We start from the raw sequence: 18,430 nt of genomic DNA on the forward strand, positions 1-18,430 counted from the left end.
CGCTGTGTCCCTTATAATTATAATGCCTATGTGCCGAGATGTGCTTAAAGAACTGAGGGCCCAGAAGACTGCCCGTAGTGCCAGGGGCGTCTGGTGTGAGAATGTCCTGTGTGGGCTCCCCAACCCTCCAGAGAGGCATCTGTAGTGGGCGTAGCCTGGTATTTGTTAATGTTAAAGGACATTTGTACCGTGCACTATCACCACCGGAGTGGTCCCCTGGCACTCTGGCGGCTCTGAAAGAGGGAGGGTAGGTGAGTTAGTGGGAGGAGGCTGGAAAAGTGCAAGAGTGCAGTGATGTGCTGTTGGCAGCCTCAGCCTGGTGGGTCCATCGGCTGTGCCTGGGGTGTTTGCGGCCGGTAGTCAGCGTGTACTGATGTGCAAGTCTATGTGTTTATTGTTTTGTTGTTGCAGTGTAGTGAAGTTTGTGCAGTTTGTTGTGCTGGAGGTTTGTGTTTGGAGTTTGAGAGGTGTATGCAGAGGAGGAAATTGTTAGTGGAATTGGTTAGTTGGCATCTCTATCCTGAGTTGAGGAGTTGGGCTTGCATAATCTCACCCGATGGGGTGCTTGGGCACCCTGTGCCTCTGGATGGTCCATTCCCGTTTTGCATTCGAGGCCCCTTGAACATCTCACTGCCCCCTCCGCCCGCTCCGTCAACAACCCTCACTCTCACTTACATGGCTAGTGCACCTGCCAGTGTCCACACCTCAGTGTGGTGATTGGTGGTATCTCGACAGTTCCACAACCCAGTGGTACCTAGTAGCAGCTAAACGGATGGTTGGGGATGTTGGTAAGGATTGGCTGGGGTTGTTGCCTCCGTCTCCATGGGTCTCGCATGTGAACCACTCTGTCCGGCGTCACCCGTCGAGGTGCCGTGGGTGCTTCTCAGTCGGTTCTGTGAGCTTGTCAATGTCCTTTCCCGTTTAGTCATTTTATCTTACTGAAGAGCCAGGTTTTTAGTAATTTTCTGAACTTTAGGTGATCTTTGGTGTTTCTTATTTCTTTTGGGATGTTGTTCCAGGTTTTTGCGGCTAAGTGGTAGAAGGCGGTTCCTCCAAGTTTTTCTTTGATGTATAGTTTTAGTTCCAGGCGGATTTCGTGGGTTGACCTGAGGGGTCTCGTTAGCTTGTAGATTGTTATTTTCTTTTGTAGGAATTCTACTCCTTGTCCGCCGATTGCCCTGTGCGTTATGCACATTGTTTTGAAGGTGATAGTGTTTTACTGGGAGCCAGTGTAGTGTTTTTAGGGCAGGGGTGATGTGGTCTCTTTTGGATAGTTTGAGGAGTAGTCTGGCTGCTGTGTTTTGGATCCGTTGTAGCTTCTTCAGTAGGTATTCCGAGGTAGAGGCTGTTTGCATAGTCGATTCTGGACATGATGAGGGCGACGATAGTGAGCGTTTTGTGCGTGAAGGAGAGGAAAGGTAGTATTTTTCTTGCCGTGTGGAGGAGAAGCATTTCTTGACTGGTGCGTTTATTTGCAGTTGTAAGGTTAGGGTGTTGTCCATCAAGACTCCCAGATTTACTACCTTAGACGGTGATGATGCGGTTCCCATTTCCGTTGGCCACGGGATGGCGGTTTCCTCCTCTTGGTCTTTGGATATGATCATGATTTCTGTTTTTCCTGGGTTGATTTTCAGGTTGTTGGCATTCATCCAGTTGAAGACCTTTTAGGCAGTCGGTTAGGTTTGAATGATCGGCTTGGGTATCTTTGATTTTGTAGATGATTCGAGTATCGTCTGCATAGTTGTAGAATGCGATGTTGTGTTTCTTGAAGATTCTGCTAACTGGGGTTTGGTAGATGTTGAAGTACAGTGGTGATAGTGAGAATCCTTGTGGCACTCCACAGTCGTTAACTCGTGGGGTGGATTTGTAGGGTTTAATCCAAACCGTTTCTGTTCTGTCTGCTAGGAATGATTTAGTCCAGTGCAGTGCTGTCTCTGTTATGCCTATGTCTTCTAGTCTTTTGGTTAGGGTGTCATGGCTGACTGTCGAAGGCTGCGGAAAGGTCGAGAAGAATAAGGGCTGATGTTGTGTTGGAGTCTGCGTTTGTTTTTAGATCGTCCCAGATGGATAGTAGTGCTGTTTTTGTACCTCTTGTGGGTCTGAAGCCGACTTGAGCTTGGTCTAGCAGGTGGTGTTTTTCAACGTATTCTTGGGTTAGTTTGTATACGTAGGTTTCAAGGAGTTTTGCTGGGTAGGGGATGTTAGAGATTGGTCTGTAGTTGGAGGTCATCTACGTCGCCGCTTGTGTTTTTCAGATATTTGAAGATCCTTGGTACGGTTCCTGTTGCTAGTGATAGATTTAGAAGGTTTCTGTAGTATTCTGCTGGCGTATCTTGTGTAAGGATTGATTTGTAGATGTCAGGGGGACAGGGATCCATCGGTGAGCCTGCTTTCTTGCTGTGTTTTACCAGCATTGCGAATGCCTCTGCTGATATTTCAGGGAAGTTATCGAGTTTGTGATGCGGTTCTGAGATAGGTTTGTTTGGTTGTATGTTGTTGGTTGGCCTCTGTTGGATGGTTTGTCGGATGTCATTGATTTTTTTTTTGAAGTGGTCTGCAAGGTCATTGCAAAGTTTCTCCGAAGGGGTTGGAGTGGTGTCAGAGCCTGGTGGGTTTCTCATTTCTTTTAGGATGTGAAACATTTCTGTTTGTGTGTTGGGTGCCTTTATGATTCTGTCATCATAATGCCTTCTCTTTGCCTTTTGAATATCCTTCTTGTATGCACGGATTTGCTTCTGGAACAGTGTGTTTATTTGTCTTGGTTGTAATCTTTCCTCCATTCCAGTTCCATCTTTTTGTTTTCCTTTTTCATGGTGCTTAATAGTGGGGTAAACCATTTTGTCATTGCTCTCTTTTTTGATGGTGTAAATGGTTTTTCTGGGGCTATCTTCTCAATTGGATCTGCAATCCATTTGTGGAATATCTCTGCTTTGCCGTGTAGGTCAGCTAGCTCTAGTTCTGTTGAGGGCTTGGTTAACTCCCGTTGTTCGAATAGGTTGCTTTCTTTGACGTCTTTCTAGTTTCTTTTTTTGGTGGTTGAGAGTTTAGGGGGTTTGATGCAAACTTGCCTAGGCAAAGTGATTATGAATGGGATGAGATGGTCGCTCCACAGTATTTGTATTGGCGGTGCCGTTATGCGTTTTTCCTCAGCAAAAATTGCGTCCAGAGTATCCTGCCGAGTGTGTTGCCCCTTTTACTAGTTGTCGTAGTTTCATGGTGGTGAGTTCAGTCAGTGAGTTTTGGGAGTTGGTGTGATTGTCTTCGACCCAGATGTTGAAGTCCCCCAGGATGATTAGGTGTTCGTGGTTGATGGCTATGTTGGTGATGGCTTCTATGAAGTTTGTCGACGAAGGATGCATCATAAATTGGAGGTCTGTACACCAGGATGAATGTGATGTTGGTTTTTGGGCTCCATGTTAGGTGTATGACCATGGATTCGCAGTTGAGGATGTTGAGTGGTTCGTCTGTTCTTATTTTTTGGTGTTCTTTGAATGCTATTGCGATGCCGCCTCTTGTTTCTCCTGTTTATTTAAAGGCATTTGAAGTTTGCTGGAAGGCAGCTTTGGAGTGTGATTTTGTAGTTGTCGTCCAGCCAAGTTTCTGTGATGAATAGGATGTCAATACCATTGTCATCGAGTAGGTCGAAGATCTCTGTAGAGTGTTTTGACATGGATCTTGCGTTTATAAGATTGCAGTGGAGTTTGGAGGTGTAGTTTAGTTTGGCTTTTCTTGTTAGGGTCGTCTTCTGATCTTGTTGAGGTGCAGGTTTCAGGTTGTCGGCATCCTCGAATAGTTCTTCTAGGTTTTGTCTTGGGTTTTGGTTTTCATCGGGGTCTCCCAGGGGTTGCGGTTGTCGATTGGAGGTTCTTCTAGCTTTGGTGATGTAAGGTGTTATCGCTTTGGTCGTGTGTTTGTTGTTTCTGGTGGTGTTCATCCTTCTTCGTGATTTTGTTAGGTTGTTTAATGTTGCTGCTTCTGGCGTTGCGTTGGTTCGGTCTGGTGAGCATGGAGTTAGGTTTAGGGATTTGGCTCTTCTCTCAGAGTTGGTTCGATTTTTGATCCGGTCTGTGGGGGTGTGTTCTGTTATTGCGGTTCTTAGTTGCAGTTCCGGAGTGTTTGTTCTTTCTTCTCTTCTTTCCCTCGGGGTGGGTCATTTGCGCGGCATTGTACGATTCCGAGTTTAGTCGTTTATTTTTTTATTTTTTTATATCCGGTTGGTTATGTTTTGGTCTGGTTGTCTTGTGGTGTAGTACTTTGTGTGGATGCTGTCCTCTACCGGTTTTAGCCTTTGTCTTAGGTGGTATTTCCAGCTGACGTTGCCTATTCGTTCAGTCGCTGTCTTGGTGGGGGTAAGGGAGGTGGTTAAGGGTTGTATAATTGGGTGTAACGGTGGCTCTCTTTAGTCTATCTCCCTGAACGTGGTTCACTGTGGCGAGTTAGCCATGCGTGTTTAGGAAGGACATGCACTGGTTGTGGAGTGACTTTGAGGGGCGGAGCTAGTATTTACTCCCTTGATGTAGTCTGGGCATCGAAGCCCTGCTAGATTTGAGAGACGGGTCTATTAATGCAATCCAAGTATCATACAGTGCAATTTGGAGACAGAACCCTACTGGACTTGAGACCTGTATAGTGGGAGAGAGGTCTATCAATGCGATCTGAGTGTCATACAATGCAATTTGGTGCCATTGAGGGATCTAGAAGTGGCGCCTTGAGGCATGGTCGAACCGACCACCACTGAAAAGCTTGACTAAATGCCCGATTGAGGGCGGTCTTATCTGTCCATGTGCCTGTTATCTACTGCCACCTGGAGTCTAGAAATTCATGGAGGGGCCGCATTTGGAGCCTGCAAAAGGGGACCAGGTGGCTTCAGGAGGGTATCATGCCCAACAGGGATTTGAAGGACCGGACTGTTGCGATGGACGATGTAGACAGCTGCGGAACCTTTCCCAGGATGGCTTTCACTCTGTCCTCCAAGGGAGTCACCAGAAACAAGATTGTGCTAAGACAGGCACCCTGGAACAGCGCATTCTGAGATGACACCACATAGGACTTCGGATAATTGATGAAGAATCTGAACGAAGTTAGAAGGTGTATGGTCCCTGCCCTGTGCTGGGTTGCCAGTGCGTGGGAGCGGGACCAGATGAGTCAATCGTCCAGGTAAGGGCAGATAAGGATTTCCCTCGCGGCGTAGATCCACTGCTACATGAAACAAGTATTTGGTGAACACCCTCAGAGCCGATTTCAGGCTGAAGGGAAGGGCTCTGAATTGGTAATGCCGCCCCTGGAAGACAAAAATGCCCGATTTTCCAGTGTTTGTGAGTAATGGGGATGTGGACGTATGCGTCTTCCAGATAGAGAGTTGCCGGAAAATCCCTCTCCTCCAGCTGGTCGAGCACATGCTGCAACGTGACCATCCTGAATTTTGGGGATTTTAAGTACTTGGTTAGGTGTCGCAAGTCTAGGATCTGTCTCCAGCTGCCCGACTTCTTTATAACCAGAAAGTATCTGGAGTACACTCCAGAGCCCCAGAGGCATTGAGGGACGATTCTATTGCCTCTTTTCATAACATGGCCTGCACCTCCTGTAACAGTTGGGCCATGTGACGTTCTTCATGTGTGACATGAGGAATGTGGCGGCACTCATCTTGAAAGTCTAAAACGGTCCCCTGCTGAAAACATCGAGCTCCCATTTGTCCGTGGAGATTTTTCACCATTGACCGAGAAAATTTGACAGCCAGCCTCCGATTGAGGTGCAAAAGTGGGTTCCCGGCCCCCTGGCAGTTTCAGGCCTGCTTGGACATCTGTGCCCTGGATGGAGCACGACAACGACATTGGGTTCCACTGCCCTAGCCTAGGATGACCCCTTTAAGCCTCCTGTATGGTGGAGCAGGAGGGTCGACTACAGGGCGTAGTGTACCCTTTGGGGGATCTAAAGAGACTCGTCCTTCAGAGAACAAAAGTATGACCGCCTCTGGTGCAGGATCCCCAGAGAGCGTGCCAGCTCTGTGTCAGTCTTGATGGCCTGGAGAGTGTCATCCACTGCCTTCTCAGACAGGAAATGTGTGGCCTTCAGCCAACCCTGCCCCCGGAGAGCCACACCATTCCCCATCTGGCAGAACCCCCGAGTCCGCTATGTCAAGTGTGACAGTGATGGCGTGGTCTGAAACCACCTTTCCTTTCTTGAATAGGGCCATGGCTTTAGCCTTCTTGTCATCAGGGAGAAAGTCCAGGATGCACCCCAGATTGTACAACAGCTCCCCGTCGTACCTTGACAGGATGGCCAAGGCGTTGGCAGCGGAGTCTGCTGTGGTAATGATGCGCTTGCCGGCTGCATCACGCTTCTTGCCTTCCTGGTCAGGCGGCACCATGGACGACGAGGAGAGGTTGGATGGCGGAGGCCGACAGAGTTCAAAGGCTGAGACCCGAGACACCTGGGGGCCGAATCCAGGACCTGGTACTTCTCCAGCCTGTCACGCTTTGAATGGCGTGGTATTTGGAGCCTTCATGACTGCCAGTCCATATTCCCAAATACCGTCTGGCGGGCTACCGTCACTCCTGCAGGAATTCCAAAGCTGGACCTGATAGAATAAAAGGCCCAAGTAACTAATCCTGCCTGGGTGAAGATGGACCAAGAGTCAGGATTGAGTTTAAGTGCATTAGGAAAGATGTTGATGGAAATGAGGGAAGATATGAAAAGAGGCTAGAAAAGAAGCCTTGTCTCTTAGAGCAAAAATGGAGGAATTAAGTAGTTTTGTACACAAGTCAGAGCCCGAAGATCCCTCAGGATTAAGTAAGGATTTGGAAAAGGAATCACCCATTCTGTATCCAGAAGGAGTTAGTGAGTGGCAGATGAGTGGGTCTGTGAAAAGGAGAAAGGTTAATATTTCACCCGGAATATGTTATGTTATGTTATTTTGCATTTATATAGCGCCTTATATACCATTGGTATGGTCTGAAGGCGCTGGTAGGTTGAACGCCCTTGGGAACCGAAGTTCGGGTCAGTAGAGAGAGTTCAAAGGTGTGTGTGCGCACCGGTATGTGTGCAGCTGGTGCGGAATTCGTGAGGTAGCTGCTTCTTAGCGGTAGGTGTGGTGGTTGAGAGATCAGGGGTATGTGTTTGCTCTGGCAGGATTTATCCAGACCGAGTGTGGCTGCGTTAGGCCTGAGGAGAACGCCTGGCTGGGGTGTGTGAAACCAGCAGTGTTTACTTAGAGTGATGGGGAGTGAGCGGTAGAAGTTGATATGAGAACAGTTATACCGAATGGTGTCATAGTATCTCTGTCTTCTAGTTGAGTGGTGGTGTAAAGAAGAGAGTAAGCGTGGGGTGTGGTATGATATATGCCCTTTCAAATGTTCCCTGCATTCCAGAGCATATTATGTACGTCATGCAATTCTATGCAATCAGGTCCGTTCTATGTATTTTTATTCATTTCAGGCGTTCAGGATTGCCCTGCACACGCCTCTCTGCTTGACACACTCACGCACTCTAGTCCACCTTGCGTGCTCTAGTCTGTCCCTCATTCTCCAGTGTGCCCCACGCATGCTCATGTATTCCATACGCATGCACTCCAGTCTGCCTACGTACTCATCTGCTCTGTATGCTCGTCCGCTCTCCATCTTTAGTAACCACACCATTGGCACCTGCCGAAAGGTTTGGGGGTGATTTGAGGAAGTACAAGTCATTCCTTATGTGATGGGAGTTGTATTTCATGTGCAGACCCGAATCTTTTCCCACAGGAACGTCAAAGGTGGCATTCTTGATTTCTTAAGAGGGGAAGCAGCTGCATAGTCGGTACCTTTAGTGGAAAAGGGAGCAGTAGAATTACACAACTGGACTGAGTTTAAAAAGGAGTTCGGAAAGATGTTTGACAGAAGAACGTCATCACAGTTTGTAGATGGGGAGATAATGGCACTAAGTCAGGGAAATAGAACGTTCATGGCTTACATCACGCAGTTCAGAGCTTTGGTATTGGAGAATGGGTGGCCTGAAGAAAAGAGCGTTGCTATTCTATAGGGGGTTACAAGAGGAGTTAAAGAATGCCTTGGCAACAGTAGAGAGACCAACCTCTAGTGAAGATTTAGTTTTCTTGGTTATACAATTAGATGTGAGGTTATCTGAAAGAAGGTCGGAAAGAAGGAAACATTTTTCTGAAGGAAGAGTTTGGAGTAGGAGTGAGAGACCTAAGGCAGATCAGGTAGTAAGAGAGGTAAGAGGTCAGGTTAGGCCGCCACTGACCAAAGAGGAGAAAGACAGAAGACGCAAGGAGAACCAGTGTTTATATTACAGGAACAGCACTCACTTTGTCGGTAAATGCCCACGCACTTCAAATGGAGTGCCGCCTTTTGCAGGATCTGGAAGAGGTCAACTGGTGGAAAATACCATTCAAACGGCAGCACCGCATATCACGCTTAATGTATCCTTCATTTGGAAAGGTAAGCTGAGGTGTGGAGGACCCTGTGTGATTGATTCTGGGGCAACTGGGAATTTTATGGATCTTACGTTGGCAAATAGAATGGGGGTGCCTGTGGTTACAAAGGGAATTCCTGAACAGGTGAGAACAGTAGATGGCACACAACTTACATCAGGGCTAATTACACAAACCACTAATTTATTGGAAATGAGGATTGGAGAAGGGCATAGAGAGGACATCGTTTTTGAGCTTATAGATGCACCACAGTTGCAGATTATCCTTGGAAGGCCTTGGCTGACTTTACACAATCCCATTATTGACTGGAGAAAAAGTACAGCGGAATTTAAGTCTGAATTTTATAAAGAGCTATGTACGGTGGAGGTTAAGGAGGTAGAACAGGAAGAGGTATCTGAGATTCAAGGTTTGTGTTTGGCTGCTGGGGTGGTGAAGGAGCATATTATAGGAGCAGTAGCAGGGATTTTGCCAGAGTGCCATCAGGAGTTCCAGGATGCGTTTAGTAAACAGGAAGCCAATGAATTACCCCCACATCATCCATTTGACTGCAAGATAGATCTGGAAGATGGAACACCCATTCCGTGAGGTAGGATCTACGTACTGACTGAAAAGGAGAATGAGCCCTTGAAGGAATATTTGGAAGAGAATTTTGCAAAAGGTTTTATTCGACATTCACAGTCACCTGCAGCGTTGCTTCTATTTTTTGTGCCAAGGAAGGATAATACCTTAAGGACTTGCATCGATTATACAGCATTAAACAGAATCACGATCAAGAATGGTTACCCTTTACCTTTGATATCAGTAATGTTAGACCAGATTCAGGGAGCTAAAATCTTTACAAAATTGAACCTTAGAGGCGCTTATCATCTCATGAGAGTTTGTGAAGGTGACGAATGGAAGACTGTTCAGGACTCGTTATGGACTCTTTGAATATCAAGTCATGCCTTTTGCCCTTTGTAATGCCCCGGCAGGTTTTCAATGTTTTATCAATCTGGTACTTTGTAAATTTTTGGATGTCTTTGTAGTTGTTTACATAGATAATATATAGATTTTTTCTAAGGAGCAAGATCAGCATGAAGAGCATATTAAAAAGGTATTAATCAAGTTGCAAGAAAATAATCTGTTTGCTAAATTTGAAAAGAGCCAATTTCATAGGGATCATGATGAATTTTTGGGATGCGTTTTATCTCCTTAGGGACTTGAGATGGACTCAGCAAAAATTAAGGCTGCGAAGGATTGGCCGCAACCTACGACTGAAGGATAAACAGTTTCATCGGTTTTGCACATTTTTATCGCAGGTTTAGTCAGGATTTTTCACAAGTAGTTACTCCGTTGACTCAGCTATTGAAGAAAGGAGTACAATTTGAATGGTGTGAGGAGGCTAAAAGAGTGTTTCAGTTTTTGAAAGAGAAATTTATTACAGGACCCATTTTGTTACATCCGGATGTTAATCAGCCATATTTTCTTAGAAGCGGACGCCTCTGATGGCGTTTTGGGAGCGGTTTTATCTCATCATCCTAACACTGGTCAACTTTATCCTGTAGCATTTTATTCGAAAAGATTCCCTCCGGCTGTAAGGAAGGAACAAGTTACTTACCTTTAACTGTTGTTCTCCAGCATGGGTCTGGCATGGATTCACATTCCCCGTCAGGCTGGGAATCCTCGGTAAAGAAAAAAATCAGTATGAGTTTCGTTTCTGATCTGTCTTTCGTAGTAGTAACCAATCACTGATCTCTGTGTCATACTGACCACAGCCAATGACTGCCCTCTACCTAAGCCCCGCCTCTGGCAGCCATCTTCAGATTTGGTAGCACGTGAAGTGGCAGTATGACCAAGTGAAGAGCCACAGAGGGGTAGGCGGGAGGGTTCGCATGTGAATCCATGCCAGACCCATGCTGGAGAACAACAGTTACAGGTAAGTAACTTGTTCCTTCTCCAGCATGGGGTCTGGCATGGATTCACGTGCTCATGAATAAAGAATACATAGCAGTACACACATGCACAACCACGGGAGGTGGCAAAGGCTCAACATTAAGCATTACATCAAACTCAACATTAAGCAATTCTTACCTCCTCACCCGGCTCACCTTAGGCGAACAGATTGCGCAGCACTGCTTGGGCGACCCTGGACTCCTCCCTGGTATCCCGATCGACGCAGTAGAATTGCGTGAAGGTGTGCGTCGACCTCCACGTAGCAGCCCTGCAGATGTCCAGCAAGGGCACACCAGATAGGAACGCTGTGGTAGCTGCGATCGCTCTGGTGGAATGGGCTCTCGGACGGCCAGGCAGCGGTCGGTTTGCCAACCGATGACAGTACATGATACAGCCGGAGAGCCATCTGGAAATGGAGGCCTTTGAGAGAGCCTTCCCCTGATTGACATGTCCAAAGTTCACAAAAAGTTGTGACGTCTTCCGAAAACACTTTGTGCGGTCCACGTAAAACTTCAGCGCTCTAGCCACATCCAGCGAGTGCAAAGTCCTTTCGGCCGGCGACGAAGGCGACGGGAAGAAAACAGGCAACACCAAGGGTTCGTTGAGGTGGAAGTCCGACGGCACCTTGGGCATGAAGGAGGGGTGCGTCCTGAGCACTACCCTCGTGTCGTGAAAAGTCAAGTACAGGGGCTTGCAGGAAAGGGCCTGGATCTCTCCCACTCTTCGTGCGGAGGTGATGGCCACAAGAAGCGCTGTTTTCCACGACAAGAACTTCAACGGAGCCGAGTGCAGAGGCTCGAACGGAGGTCCCATGAGCTTGGTCAGCACCACGTTGAGCTCCCACGCCGGGGCCGGAGCCTTCACCGGCGGGAACGATCTGAACAGTCCCTTCATGAATTCTTTTACCAGACGATGAGACCACAAAGACGTCCGCCCCGTGGTTCTGGTGTATCGGGAGATCGCAGCAAGATGAATCTTGATGGACGCGTGCGCCAGTCCAGCCTTGGCCAGCGTCAGAAGGTACGGCAGTACCTGGGGAGCCGTAATCCGTAGAGGGTTAATCTTCTGTGCGTGGCACTCTTCCATTTGTGTCCATAGCATTTAAGAGTTGAGGACGCCCTGGCCTTTGCAAGAACCTCTCTGCAGTCGGCCGGTATGTCGTATCCTCCAAACTCGAACGCTGCCAGGCCTGCAAGTTCAGCGTCTTCGGGTCGTGATGGAGGATGGCGCCTCCTTCCCTGGAGAGAAGATCCGCATCCACTGGCAGCTTGATTGACAGTGACGCTGACAAGTCCAGAAGGTCCGGGAACCATATCTGCCTCGGCCACGCAGGTGCGACGAGGATCATCCTGCACCGTGACCTCTTGAGCTGGTTGATGAGCCGGATTAGCAATGGCAATGGAGGGAACGCGTATAGAAACAGGCCCTCCCAGGGGAACGAGAAAGCATCGCCCATGCTCCTCGGCTGGGGAAACCTGCTGGCGAACCTCCGGCACTTGGAGTTCGTCGCCGTCGCGAACAGATCGATCTGGGGTGTGCCCCACCGTCGGAAGAGGCGGTCCACTAGATCCTGACGTAGTTCCCACTCGTGGCACGAGCGCAGCTCTCTGCTGAGCGAGTCGGCGATGGTGTTTTTTATCCCTGCCAGATGAAACTGCACCAGAAACATCCCTTGGGCGACGGCCCAATGCCACAGATCCTGGGCCTCCTTGGACAGGGCTGGGGATCTGGTACCGCCCTGCTTCCTGATGTAGAACATGGTGGTGGTGTTGTCGGTGAAGATCCTCACCACCTTGCCCTTGAGGGACGGAAGAAAGGACCTGAGGGCCCAAAACACTGCACGGAGCTCCAGGACGTTGATATGGAGGGACTTCTTCGTCGGAAGCCAAAGGCCTCTCGCGTGCAGATTTTCAGTGTGCGCTCCCCACCCTTCCAGGGAGGCATCCGTGGTCACGGTCTCCTGGTGGCCGGGGGTCTGGAAGTCCATGCCCGCCGTCAGATGCGCGCGGGTGCCCCACCACCGGATCGCTCGCCGGAAACTCTCATCGAGTGTGATCCTCTCCTCGAAGCTGCCCGTCGTCTGGATCCAACGGGCGCATCCGGAGCCTGCACAGGCGGATGAGATAAATGCAAGAAGACATCATTCCGAGGAGGGACTTGATGGACCTCACCCTGGCCGCGTCCGCTGCCAGCATCCGCTGCACCTTGCCCAAGATGGCCCTCGTCCTTTCCTCCGACGGAGAGGCCAGAAGCGACACTGTGTCGAGCTTCGCTCCCAGAAACAGTGCGTCTTGCGCGGGAACCAGGTGGGACTTGGCGTAGTTTATGGAGAATCCCAGGTCCGTGAGTAGTTGGACGGTCCTTGCCGTGTGCTCCACGGCGAGCTCCTTCGTCTTTGCTCGGATGAGCCAGTCGTCCAGGTAGGGGTAGACGTGGATCCCCTCTCGGCGCAGCTACGCCGCCACCGGTGCGAGGCACTTGGTGAACACCCTGGGTGCCGACCTCAATCCGAAGGGAAGGGCTTTGAACTGGTAGTGACGTCCTTGGACCACGAACCTGAGAAACTTTCGGTGTACCTTTAGGATGGGAATATGGAAGTAGGCATCCTCCAAATCCAACGACGACAGGAAATCGCCCTCCTCCAGTTGACCCAGGACGTGTTGGAGGGTGACCATCCGGAACTTCTGTGCCTTTATGAATTTGTTCAGTCGTCGTAGGTCCAGGATGGGAGGCCATCCTCCCGTCTTCTTCTTCACGAGGAAGTATCTTGAGTAAACTCCGGAGCCCCGAAGCCTCTTTGGGACAAGCTCGATGGCGCCCTTCTTGAGCATCGCCTTTACCTCCAAGAGAAGTTTAGGGACGTGATGTTCTTTCCTGGCCACAGGGGGGACGCGCGCGCACCTCTTTAGAAACTCGAGCGCGTGACCCTGAGCTAGGGCGTCCAGCACCCAACAGTCGGTGGAGATGGACTCCCACACGCTGACGAAGCTCGCCAGCCGGCCTCCCACCGGGGTGCTTCGGTAGGGGCCCGACCCCACGGCCGGTTCAGTCCTGCTTCAACGAGGCTTTGCCGCCTTGTCCTCCTTGGTGACGACGGCGGGGTCCGCCTGACTTGCCTCGTCCCCTGTAAGCTTCCTGTGACGACGAACGGGCCGCTTGACGGTAGGTGGAAAATCCGCCGCTGGAGCCTTTGGCACCCTGTTTGCCTCCGCCGCTCCGAAAGGGCGGCCGCCGTTGCTGGAGAACCCCAAGAGCCCGGGCCGTCTCCGTGTCCGCCTTGATGGCTTGAAGGGAATCGTCCACTGTTTTCCCAAACAGGTTGTTTCCGTCGAACGGCATGTCCAAGACTCTGGTCTGCACGTCCTGACGGAAGTCAGTAGCCTTGAGCCATCCACGCCGCCTAAGGCACACGCCGTTGCCCAACTGGCGAAATCCGACGCCACCTCTCCTTCCTGCAAGATCTCTAGGGCTTCCGCCCTCTTGTCGTCTGGTAGGAAGTCCAGCAGGGGGGCCAGTTTGTACCACAACTCCCTGTCGTAGCGGGCTACGATAGCCAAGGAGTTAGCCGCCTTAATCGTCGTCGCTGCTGACGAGATGACTGTGCGTCCCATCGTGTCTAATTCCTTTCCCTCGCTGTCTGGCGGGGAGGTCGACGTAGAGGCCGCGCCCCCCCGCTTTCTTCCTGCCCGCCGCGGAGACGACCGAGTCCGGGGTCGGCTGTGCCCGAAGGCACAAGGGGGCCGCGTCCGGGACCCGGTACTTCTTCTCGTACCGATCCCTTCTAGCCGGCGTCGTGGATGGGTTCTTGAGGAGGGCGAGGCTCTCATCCCAAATATCGTCTAGTAGAGGTACAGCGAGGACCGTCTTCCTCTTGGTCTCGCGCCGTTGATAAAGGAAACCTTCCTTCTCTTCCGGGCAGAGCTGGAAGAGCTCGGATGCCCTGGCGATCATGGAGTGAAACGATCCAATCTCGTCGGGCGGGGAAGCCCGGGTGGGAGGTGACGACGGGAGATCCTCGTCGTAAACCTCGTCGTCTGTACCCGTCGCGGCCGTGTCAGTCCCCGTATCATCCCCACGTGTCGTGGACGGGGAGGAGGGCTGAACAGGGCGCGATGGCTGAAAAGGAGGTGGAGGATGAATCCTTCTTCTCTTAGGGGGAGGGCTCCCAGAAGGGCCTGGCTCCGGGTCCCCCGTCGGGAGCGGTTCCTCCGTTGGTGGTAATGGCAGTCTCGTCCTCATCTCCGAGCATAAGGACTGTATAGCCAACAAAATGGCCGCCGAGTTGTCTTGCGGCACTGGTTGAGGGGGGTCCGACGGACGGTCAGGAGCCCCGTCGGCACCCTCGACGTTCTCGTCGTCTCCTACGTCAGGGTCCCTCCCGACGGGCTGGTCTTCTTCCACGCCAACGCCGTGGCTTAAGACTTCGATCAGCTCCTCCTCAGAGGTTGAGGCCGAATCCACGACGACCTCCTGCCCCCCCCTTTTTCTTCTCCATCGGAGGTTTCACGGGGGTCCTGTCGATGGGCATGAAAGAGGACTCCCTCCGCGGTGGCAGGGAGACTCTGGGCCCCGAGGTCGCCACCACTGGTGTAGCCTCCACAGGCTGAGCCAGGGCCGCCGCGACTGTCTCGATAGAGGCCTTGGCCGGGTGGATTAAGGCTTTCACCACCTTAGGTGCGCTCACCGCCTTCTCCTTGGAGGGAGGGTCACCACCTCGCTCCCCCTCCGATGGGGCCTTCGAGCTTGACCAGGGTCTCTCCAGGAGCTTTGCCGGGTACTCGGCCTTCCTCTTACCCGAGCCAGAGCGTTGGCTCGTGGTTGATGGCGCCGGGGAGGATGCGCCCTGCCTGGCGCCCGTAGAGCCCGACCGTTCGGCGCTCCCGGTGCCAGCGGACTCGCGGTGCTTGGCCTTCTGTTGGACCCCCGTCGCCGGGGCGCCCTCAAAGGTCTTAGAAGACCGTTCTGACTTCTTCTCGCCTGACGGGCTCTTTCCTTCCAGCCAGTTGGCGAGACGTTGATAGCGGTCCTTCATGGTCCGCTCCGACATATTGCCGCAAAACGCACAGTCCTTCTCCACGTGCGTCTTGTCCTCATGTAGGCAGTAAAGGCAAAGGGAGTGTTCGTCCTCCTTAAAGACATTCTGAAGCTGGCATCCAGGGCAGACCCTGAATAGCTTTCCGGCCATCAAGCTTCCCTTTTCCTGAGCCATGTCCGAGATGGGCCTGAGAAACTTCTGGAGTCCTCCAAAAGCGTGGCTCGACGAAATCTTCACCCTTGAGGGGCGTAGACGAATCCAACACAGGTCCCCGTTAATCGGATGAAGAAACGGTGGCGCTTGAGGCTCTTTTGACCGAAAAAAGAGAAATTTTTCTGAGAAAAAACGTGAAAAAAGCTCTAACGCTCGAGAGCAATAGCACGAGGATCCCAACACTTGAACGTGCGGTAAAAATCTGAAGATGGCTGCCAGAGGCGGGGCTTAGGTAGAGGGCAGTCATTGGCTGTGGTCAGTATGACGCAGAGATCAGTGATTGGTTACTACTACGAAAGACAGATCAGAAACAAAACTGATACTGATTTTTTCTTTACCGAGGATTCCCAGCCTGACGACGGGGAATATTCATGAGCATGTGAATCCATGCCAGACCCCATGCTGGAGAATTACACTATTTGACAGAGAACCTTTGGCCATCAAGGCAGCCTTCGAGGAATGGAGGCATTATCTCTTGGGAGGTCGCCATCGTGTCACAGTATTAACAGATCACAGGCATTCCTTTGTTCTACAAGGACTCCAACTCCTAGACAATTGCGTTGGTCTTTGTTCTTTGCTGAATAGGACCGTCATTTTCAAGCCAGGGTGTCAGAATGGGAAGGCGGACAAATTATCTTGATGTTTTCCAGGAAGTACAAAGAATTATTCTTGTGTGCCAAGCCCCTTGTTAGCAGAAAATAATTTCAAAGATTTTCAGGAGCAAATTCAGAAGCAGATGTCCATTGAGCAGCTAATGGAACGGGAAGCTAAAGATCTGATGCGTGTGATTAGGGAAGGTTTACCATATGTCGACACAAGGTTGTTTTTGCCTTCGGAGGAGTTACGAGAGGAAGCGCAAAAGGCCTGTCATGATTCACCACTGGCAGGACATCCGGGATTTAAATAGACACTTGAGTAGCTGTAAAGAGAGTTCTGGTGGAAAGGAATGCGTGAAGACACTGAAAATTATGTCAAGACTCGTGAGATTTCTGTTCGAGCTAAATCAGATCATCAGAAAGCTGCAGAATTACTTGTGCCTTTCCCGGGTCCGCCTCGTCCTTGGCAATGTATCCATGGATTACATTGTAGATTTGCCTCCAGATGAAGGATGTTCGAATATTTTGGTAGTAGTGGATGTGCTTTCCAAGGCAGGACATTTTATTCCTATGGGGCGGGGGAGGGCGCGCTAGTGCTACATCATTGGCACAAGCATCTCTGCAGAATGTAGTGAAACTTCATGGCTGACCTAGTCCGGTGATTTCGGATCGGGGAGCTCAGTTTGTCTCTAAATTCTTGCAGGCATTTTGCAAATAATTGAAGATAGAAATCCATTTGACTACTAGTTATCATCCTGAGGGAAATGGTCAAACAATCAGGAATTGAAAAAGTACATACAGTGTTATTTGGGTGCAGATCAAGGATGTTTGGAATCGTTATGGTTAGCTGAATTCTGTTATAATAATACAGCGAAGGATTGAACGTCAATTTCACAATTTTTTGTTAATCAAGGATTCAATCCATGTTTTTTGAGAGGGGTGGTTCTGGAGGAGGTGGAGGAGGTCCAAGATGTTGAGAGCAGGTCAAGAGTCACCAGTCAGAATCTGGAGCGGGTGGTGCAGGCCTTAAAGAGGAGTAAGTTAAGTTACAAGAAGTTTGCCAACAGAGAACATATAAAGCCTCCTGAATATCATGTGGGGGATCAGGTAGCGTAGTCTACCAAGAATCTAGCCTTGAAAGGGAACAAGTTTAGTCCCCTTTACATTGGACCATTTGAAGTAGAACATGCTTACTCGCCAGTTACAGTTAAACTGAAAATGTCCCCTGGATTAAAGGTTCATCCTACATTTCATGTAAATTTGTTAAAGATCTGTAGAAAGGACGCAAGGGTTCAGGGAGTTCCTGGTCCAGTGTTTTCCGATAATGACAATGAATATGAGGTGCAGGCCATATTAGGTTCTAGAGTTGTTCGTGGGCAACTACAGTATTTGCTGGATTGGAAGGGTTATGGTCCAGAGAAAAGATCTTGAGAAAGGGTTGAGAATGAGGACAGGTTCAAAAACAAAATGCAAACAGTTTGGTGGTCCATAGAACTGTGGAGGGAAATGTGCCAAAAGAGAAATCTTTCTGAACACTTGCATGCCCCTTGAAACCCTCAATTATGAAAACAAATTCTTTTTTTAAAATGTTTTAACAATGACTGCAAATCCCTCAGCCCCAAAATTATTAAGAACGACATACAGCGTCATAGTAGAAGCCACTGCCATGATCGAAATACATTCCTGTGTTTTCATCATAAGTGAACCCAGTCTGTGATAGAGCAGCTTCTGCAGTCGCCCTCAACGTTTCTGCCAGGGAAGAAGCATCTGGTTTCTGCAATAAGAGAATAAAAAGTCAAATGAGTAAAACATCATTATGGTTTGTTGGCATATTTAGTACTAGGAGCAATGTAAGTTATCGGATGCTGGTATTAAGAATTTCTGTGCCCCAAAATGAAGATGCTACTTTTCAATAAACTAAACCTGAAAATCCACCTTCTAGACTACGGTACGTCATTTCTTCCATTTTGCCAGGTCATCAACCACATGACAGATCTTCATATCACATTCCAAACACATTCCAATAGGCAAACCTCTACAATTCGACTTCCAAATGCAATGCAAATGTAATGCATATTGCAGGATTGAGGACCAATCTCTGTGGCAAACAACTTGTACACTTGTTGCCTGCTTTTCCAACGAAACCAACACTGCCAATATTGGGCCAGTTTGTAAAATCTCAAAACCGCACAACTACATTGATTTCCTCAATCGATCTTTCCTGATGAA

The 18,430-nt window shown here is 49.7% G+C and overlaps 1 protein-coding gene across 1 annotated transcript in view; it reads right to left on the reverse strand.

Annotated features, from left to right (window-relative positions):
- Window positions 1–18,430, reverse strand: part of AGGF1 (angiogenic factor with G-patch and FHA domains 1) — a 905,326-nt gene that overhangs the window by 724,373 nt on the left and 162,523 nt on the right. The window contains exon 4 of the mRNA XM_069627444.1: window positions 17,844–17,975. Within this exon, the coding sequence (XP_069483545.1) occupies window positions 17,844–17,975 (132 nt within the window). The remainder of the gene's footprint in view (window positions 1–17,843; window positions 17,976–18,430) is intronic.

The sequence above is a fragment of the Ambystoma mexicanum genome, chromosome 6p (assembly GCF_040938575.1).
Source record: "Ambystoma mexicanum isolate Mex_15411 chromosome 6p, UKY_AmexF1_1, whole genome shotgun sequence".
Classification (NCBI taxonomy): domain Eukaryota; kingdom Metazoa; phylum Chordata; class Amphibia; order Caudata; family Ambystomatidae; genus Ambystoma; species Ambystoma mexicanum.